The 8,191-nt window shown below is 44.4% G+C and overlaps 1 protein-coding gene across 1 annotated transcript; it reads right to left on the reverse strand.

The window, feature by feature from the left end:
- Nucleotides 1-3,153: 3,153 nt before the first annotated feature.
- Nucleotides 3,154-5,783, reverse strand: marcksa (myristoylated alanine-rich protein kinase C substrate a). Its single transcript, XM_041958683.1, has 2 exons — nt 5,384-5,783; nt 3,154-4,219 (listed from the first exon to the last, which is right to left on the reverse strand). The coding sequence occupies exons 1-2, from the start codon at nt 5,477-5,479 to the stop codon at nt 3,548-3,550; spliced, it is 768 nt and encodes a 255-aa protein (XP_041814617.1). The 5' UTR covers nt 5,480-5,783; the 3' UTR covers nt 3,154-3,547.
- Between the last annotated feature and the right edge of the window lie 2,408 nt (nt 5,784-8,191).

Here is an 8,191-nt window from a genome sequence, read left to right on the forward strand (position 1 = left end):
TTTCCTTGTGATGTGCACTACTTTATTATAATTTATTTCCTCTTTTGAGGCTAATGCAATGAAACTGTACGGCCACAGGGGGGCGCTGTAAGCCAGTAGATATCATGTTGAGCGAGGAGGTAACGCTGGAATGGACTTGTAGAAGGCACGCTAGCGTGGATGAATTTAGTGGTATTTCATGGCTTTTAACAAGCCTTAATGTACTGTAAAGCTCATTATAAGATACTACCGAGATGAATACTTTATTTTGTTGAATTCGGCGTCAGAAAGCCCAACAAGGAGGACTCAAATATAATTAAAATGCCATTCATCGGACAGAAAGCTCCTCGCTGCCGGCGTCCACCATCGCCGGTTTGATGAAAACAGACCTCAGGGACTAGCAAGCGGCTCAATGAGTTAAGTTGAAATGTCCTCCGAGTGTGTCTTCGTGTGTTTAAGGTATGCCGATAGAAAAGTAACCCATAATCATTGCAAAATGTCCATAAATTAAGCAGTGTCAGCATTTTTGCCGTCGTAGCTATTACATAAAATATGAACAGTCAGAGTTTTGAATGGAGTTTGGCCTGTCTAGGAAGCAGCCGCACTAAAGGTTCAGAAAGAACGCACTTGGCAGGAGACATGCATTCAGAGGCAAGCTAACTAGTGAAAAATCTAACGATCTTTCACTTTAATCATTTGTTATTTATTGTTTCCACATGCAGAGATTTGTGCTGAATCATCCTTGAAGCCACATAAGACGCCCATCAGCCATGACTGAGGTGGATCATGTTCAGATGTTGATGCTGAGGGGAATCAGAAATGGTGCAAGGTGAGTTCAGGAACATGTCTTAGCCCAAGATTCTGGCTTCAGTCTGCTCTTCCTGGGGCAAATTAGACACCTGCACTCAGGTTTGATCATGGATCTAAAATCTGGTAACTTGAGCAGACTGGCAGCACTGGTTTTAAGCCTCCAAGCAAATCTTCAAGTGGAAACGTTTTGATTTCTGATTTTGCATGTAAAGATGTATTGATGTACAGGTTTCTACGACTTACTTGCATTTGGCAGTTCCTGGTTATGGCTGCTGTGCATAGTACCGATCAGGCTTTACATATCTCCCAATGAAACATTTGTAAATAACCAAAACTCAGGTTGGAAACAGACTGTGGTGGAGTCTGAGCAGGATTATTTAACTTCCTCTTTTGAAACCTGTTATCACTGGCGATGAGTCATGGGTCCACTTGTCAACAGATGAGATGCGTACTGTTGCAAGAGGCTGGCAATGATTGCAGTACACTAAACTCAAACTGAAGCTGTTAAAATGAGTATACAGATACTAGAATGTGTGGCCGTGGCCCCGCTCAGAGTAAATCCTTCATGTGTGGATTTCCTGCTCCAGTGCCTGGTCCGCGTGACCCCGGTGGACTCGCAGGTCAGATCCCTGATAAACTTTGACTGTGCAGATGTGCTCGGCTGGCCAGCAGAAACACCGATGCACTGTGTTACAGGCTGCAGCCTCGCTCTCTCTCTCTCTCTCTCACACACACACACACACACGCCACAATCTGCCACTGCTGCCTCTGCTCAGTGTTTATTTATGACCCACATTATCACATCCTTTGCAGGGCTGCTTTCACTGTACAGACCTTTAAACCGGCTTCAACTCCTGAATGTGGATTTTTGACAGCCATAGCTGAGGTTGGTGTATAGAGCGGAGCCAGCTTTAGCCAGGTGATAGTCTGTGACGAACCACTGCTTTTACTTCCTTTACTTTCCTTCAGATACAGTCTTGGCACTTAATCACTGCATCATCATTTTTCTCCATCTGTGGGGGAGATATGTAATATCATGTCCTCATGCTTTTGTGTTTTTATTTCTTTCTCTGGGTCTGTTCTTCTTGGTTTGGGTCCCTTCATCTTAATGCTGAAGCATACAGTGAGATTTTAGACATCATTGTTCCTCTAGCCTTGTGTCGACACTTTGTGGTTGTCACAAAGCCAGGCCCAGAAAGAAATGGTTTTCTCAGTTTGGTGTGGAAGAACTTGACTGACTGACCCCCATCTGACACCTTTGGGATGAAGAGTGGAGGCTGTGACAACAGCAGATTAATGCCCATTGTTCTTAAAAAGACGTGCTCAGCTATCAGATTGGTGTAATCCTCAGGTGTCCACATACTTTCGGCCATATAGTGTGGGTTACAAAGAGCTCTCATCCAGCCTCTTTTATCTTCCTCATTATCACATTTGAAAATCAATATTACACCCTGGATTTTGCCTTGAAGGCACAGAGCTGCCGCAGTAGAAATAAACTGCGTGGGCTGCCGCTGATCCACTCAACGCCTCGGCCGTCAAAATGACACTCTGCACACAAATAAAGACAGATGCAGCTCAAATTTTATTCACATTTATTTTTGCTTTTAGTGTGCTCACAGAAAATTAGAACACCTTAAGCAGAGGAGTTTAATAGCAATTTTTTTGTAAGCAAAGTTACATTCCATCTCTAAGTCAAACTGGTCAAAGCTTCTCCAGTATTTACAAAAGGGAAAGAAAAGAGAGAGAGACAAGATGCTACACAAACATTTGCATCTGATAGATTCCTTAATTTTGTCAAAGACCACTGAAAAAGCATTGCCTGCTGTAATCAAAAAACATACCACAGTATATAAACAGTTAACCATTCCACTTATCACAGCTTGGTTTTTGAGTTCAAAATTGCTTAAGAAGGTCTTTCGGGATGACTTTTCGTGTGTTGTTATCTTACAAAAATGAGCGGGTGGAAAAAGAGCTGCAAACTTCATGTGCTTCTTGAGATCAAGATTTCATTTTGTACAATAATCACAGTTAAAAACACCCCGCCTATACATACTTACATTTTTATCAAGGTCATAAAACCAACAATAAACAATAAAGCCTATACAACTTGTATTTCTACTGAATCACTGACTGGTACAGCTAATGAGAAGTGAAAAGCTCCTATGAGTTTATATGTCTTCCTAAAAACCTAACTCTGGGATGTCTTGTCGTCGTATTTTAAAAAGGACTTAGTGTTGTAAACCGTATGGTGGATATAGATGTTGGTCTCATAGTTTTTTTAGACTACTCTTTTCATAATAGTCTGTGGCACATTTCCCAGGCCCCCTCCTCCCCTCCCCCCTGCCCTCCCTGAACTCACCCTCCCCTTCATTTACAGCTCAACCCCGTCTCCTTCATACCGTGGGCATGTCCATACCATTTTGTTTACATTTTGTATAAAAATTCAAAAAGAAAAAAAAAACCCTTAATACTGATGAAAAAATATATTGGCAGAGTGTGGATGTGTTTAATCTGGTGTACGTATTGAAGCCACCCACCTCCCTAGCCCGTTGGAATGGAAGTAACAATGGACCGAGATGGGTTTTGTGTAAGGGGGAATGGAAACCAAAAATAAAAAATAAAGGAAAGCTTTAAAATATCCCTGGTTGTAGACAAGTTCTTCAAAGCCAGGACCTGGCGTCACTCCAACATACAAACAGGGAAATGTTCTTTGATTATCTTTTTTCTCCTTTTTTCAAATTTCTTCCTCGTTCTGAACTTATTCGGCAGCCTCCGCAGCCGCGGCGGGAGCCTCCGCCGACGCCGCTTCCTGCGAGGCCGGGGCGGCCTCCTCTGTTTTGGGCACCTCCTCGGCCGGCTTCTCCTCCGCCTTCGGCTCCTCCGCGGGCGCGGCCTCCTTGGCCTCCTCGGCGGGTTTCTCTGCCGGCGCTGCTTCTGCCGCCTCTGGCTTGGCCTCTACCTCCTCCTTGGCCTGCTCCGCGGCAGGTGCGGCCTCCCCCTCGGCGGGCTTGGCCTCCTCACTAGCGGCCGCCGCTTCCTCTGCGCCCTCAGCCTTGGCCTCCTCTGTGGATGCCGCTGCAGCCGCCTCCTCATTCTCTGCTCCCTCTCCTGCCTCCTTTTTGGTCTTCTTGAAAGAAAAGCCGCTGAGCTTGAAGGACTTCTTGAAGGAGAACCGCTTCTTCTTTTTCTTTGGGGTTTCATTGCTGGTGGAAGGTGTGGCGCCGTCCTCTGCCTTCGCCGCCGCCTCTCCCTCGGCAGGAGCAGGGGATGCTGCTTCTACCTTCTCCCCATCTGCAGCCTCCTTCTCAGCGGGGGCAGCCTCTGGCTTCTCAGCCTCCTCCTTGGGGCTCTCCTCAGCCGTGGCGCTGCCATTGGCCTGCACGTCCTCTGCGGGAGAGGCATCCCCATTCGCTTTAACGTGGCCGTTTTCCTAAAAAGAGAAACACTGGCTGTTAATGCCATGTAAAGAGCTGGCATGGCTTCAAGATTCAAGCCGGACAGTACCACTGATGGACACCAGGGGCAGCAGACACCACCAAATCAACAGTGACAAAAGCGGACCCTCACTTCAGCCTGGACCCGGGTTCTACTTTCAACCATCCAGAGACTTTGCATGGAAATGATCAAGCACAAAATAACAGCCATGCTCGACACTAAAAAATGCAACATGTGTCCTGATCCTCTCGCCCTGTATCTCATTCATATCCTGCGCGAGAGTGAGCGCAGTGCCTCCACTGGATCGCAAGGGGTCGGTGCCTGGTCGCTCCAGCAGCGCAGCGCCAAAGCAAAGCAGCTGCTCATTAAAGCAGCAGATGCTCATTAGCAGCAGCACATCACGGTGCACATACATTTCCTAAAAATGAACAAAATCTAAACGGGATTCTGAATTATAAAGAGCTTTTTTTCCGCAGAGAAAATCCAAACTCAAAACTCTAAAGAGGAGCGACCAAAGACAGCAGAAGCCTCCCTCTCTCCGGGGCGCACCTCTGGCTCCGAGCCCCTGCCTCCCCTCCTGTGTGATAGCAGACTGCCATCTCCACTTTCTACTGGAGCATCTGTAACAAAAGGAGTGGTGCTCCGAGCGCACGCAGCCATTGTTGGCTTCGTGCATCTTGTCTTATTCAGCAAATTCTTAATTACGGCCAAGAGGCGACTTCATTCAAAGCCATAGCAGTTCATTTTCCTCCTGGAATTATTATGGGAGCAAATTTACCAATCTGCCATTCAACACATGGCTTCATTCAAATCCTACAATTCAAAGTGATTTTATCAATTAAACATCCAGACAAATTGTCTTCCTCCTCAGAAATACCATCTTATTGTGTCAAATTTCCTTTTAAATATCCGCTCAATAAAGCGCCCCGTTTTCCCTGAAAAAAAGCTGAAATCTCAAGTGATCAACTGTTGCTCATAAACTGTGATCTATTCACAATTTAAAAACAAGGCTTTCCATTTAGTTTTAACTCCCACAGCGGAGCTCCATTCAATCTATCCACGATTACGCACGGATTGCGCCCTCAGAGCGCAGCCCCTCCACCACGACCAGACTCTCCCCTGATGGATGTGAAGAGCTGGATGTTAAAATATCATTTACCTGTCCATTGGTCTTGGTGGGTGAAGCAGCAGCCTCTCCGGGTTTTTCTGCTGCGGTTTCAGCCTTTGCAGCTGTCTTGGACAATTGCGCTCCCATGCTTTTCGCTCCAACAAAGAAACTCAACCGATCCAAAAAACGAACAAAGACCCACAAGCCTCTTTGTTGAAACTCAAAGCTCTTCGCTTCTGTCTCCCTCTCTCTGCACAGAGAAAAAGTTCACAGGGAAAATGAAAAGCAAAGTCCAGTTAGAGTGAGGAGGATTTTTCTAAATAGCAGGAAAAAGCTGGCAGGTAAGGAGAAGTAATAAAATCCCAGATTGGTGGCCGTGTCGCTGTAGACAGGCTGCAAAATGGAGAAATTTCCCTTGTTGCTAATAAGATGCGGAGTCCAACGCCCAAGTGAGGAGATGAATGGGCGCTCCGAGCGATGACGGCACCGCACTGAGATTTAGCCAATCACAGCCTCCGCTCAGAGCGTGGGCGGGGTTTGGGAAAGGGAGTGAACAATAGATTGTAGCGCTGCGTTTAAGGCACGTAGGAATAGTGATTTTCAAAAAAAAAAAATAATAATGCCAACATTTAATTAAATCAATGGAATGACATCTTACCAAACTAAGAGGTAATTTGTTTTGCATTTAAATGAAAAATCTCATTAGCCAACCAAAATGAACAGGAAAGTTTTAAAAACGTACTAATGTTTTCTTTTTTCCTTCTTTTGCATGATTAATTTAAGCTACCATATTTAACTTAAGGTACACATACTGGTTTTCTTGAGCTATATAGCAAAGAATAACTCATACTCAAGGTATGGATCGCATTAGCTTGTAGCTAATGCGATCAAGCTAAAGACTTGGGGGTCTCCGAAATTCAAATTAGGTTTAATGAATGTAATTTATCGTTATTTATCTTGGATATATAGTTTGTCATAGTTGAGTGTTTTTGGCAGTGTTGTCATGTAAACCTTTCCAGACAAAATAACTGCGCACATCTGAAAATGTTTTGTGGACAATGGCAGCACTTAATTTATGTGATGTACGGAATACATTTTGTTGTCAGTGTTTGTTAAGTCCTACCCAAAACATAACATGCATGCATTTCAGAGAAAAGGCAGACCCGATCCAAAAATGACCTGAGGACAGTCAGACTGAAGCAGATTAGACGTGGGGATAAATTCACCAGATCCCAAAATGCAGTGGAGCCAGTCAGACCCATGATGCATCACATGATCACTGCTGATGTACATATCTACCATTTTTCTTTGCAACACTGAAGATTGAAGCATCAACTTGGGCACACATTTCAGTTTTAGAAACCATATACTGGAATGAAATTGCTGTGTTTATCAGGATTATTAAACACATGTTAATGCTCCCCTGAGGTTGAAGGGGATATATTTACCCACCTCCCCTGGATCAACTTGGATAAAACTTTGCAACCAGTTACAGTTTCTGTAATAGGTGATGATTGAGTTTTGTGTTGCTTCAGGAACTTTCTCAGCAAAACTGTGTGTGTGTGTGTGTGTGTGTGTGTGTGTGTGTGTGTGTGTGTGTGTGTGTGTGTGTGTGTAGAGGTAGTGGAGGTGTTGGGGGGTGGGGGCACACCCGGTACAGTCTTGTTTATGACCATGTGAGTTCAAACAGGTCCCTCAGCCCACATTTGCATTGCAAATCCTCTCATAGGCAGAGTGAACTATCGTCTGCAGCACTGAGAGACAGCGTGAGCACACCCAGTGCATCACAAACTGGGGTGGGAGTAGTTTCACTCTGCTGCTTCTACATTTTATCAAGTGCAATGCAAAGCAGCGCTGCTGGACCACCCTCACCTGGGACACAATCCAATACTTGACCCAGTTTCTGTTAATGAACTGTGTTTGTGTCCATCTACAGCTGTGCATCCTAGCAGAGGGTCCATCAAAGGGACACCAAAACCCCACTACTTTTACATGGGTGAGATGAAATAACTCAAATTCCAGATGATAAAACACAACACCACAAGTGGTGGTTTCTGAATTTAGCATAAAGTTTGACCACAACAAAAAAATGTAACTCAAGATCATCTGTTGATTTGCTCTCTGAGTTTGCACTTTTCAGACTGGATGAACTCCATCTACTGAGGACGACCGTGTTGAAAACTTTGATAAATCATCAATAATCATTTACATGAGTTTAAAACAAAAATGCCAAAATGTAATAATAATAATGATGATGATAGTCATTTTGGTTCTGTTGGTCGGACAAAACAAACAATCTGAAGACATCACATTGGGCTCTGGGAAACTGTGATGAGCAATCAATCAAATGTGACTGGAAAAACCCACAAAAACCACCTGCCAGCCAGCGGTTAATGGAACTATCAGGCTGTCTATCTGTGGAAATGTAACATTGACGGTAGAGGGGAAACCCAAGGACGTGGAGAAGCCGTGAGGTTAATTCACGGGCTCCCTGAAGAATAACCTTAGGGAGAATTGAGTGAAACAATAACTGTAGCTGTTACAAAGTATTGAAGCAAGTAGTATCAGGGCAAGTTGTGCATGTTTTTGGTTTTATTTCTGTCTTTTTCACACATTTTTGTTTTTAAGTATCTTATTCTGTCATTTTTTCCTCTTCCCTTTTTTTTAAGTCAAATCATCTTATCTCAGTGTCCACTTATGAGCTTTGTCGGTCTTTATCAGGGGAAGGAGTTTGCTCAGATGAGGTTTCGGGCTTTCGCCGTGTCAGTTTTGCTCTCCCTGATCTTTGTGAGTCCACACGGGGCTGTTGTGACAGAGTTTTGGAGCAGTTCGAATTTTCTTTCAAGCTGAACTCGCGGC

The sequence above is a fragment of the Chelmon rostratus genome, chromosome 18, assembly GCF_017976325.1.
Source record: "Chelmon rostratus isolate fCheRos1 chromosome 18, fCheRos1.pri, whole genome shotgun sequence".
Taxonomy (NCBI): Eukaryota; Metazoa; Chordata; class Actinopteri; order Chaetodontiformes; family Chaetodontidae; genus Chelmon; species Chelmon rostratus.

Excerpts from the sequence above, each read along its gene's own strand:
- marcksa (XM_041958683.1), bottom strand. The coding sequence starts at position 5,479 with ATGGGAGCGCAATTGTCCAAGACAGCTGCAAAGGCTGAAACCGCAGCA. Across the intron at positions 4,220-5,383 it reads CCACCAAGACCAATGGACAG|GAAAACGGCCACGTTAAAGC; the intron begins GTAAATGATATT and ends TTCTCTTTTTAG.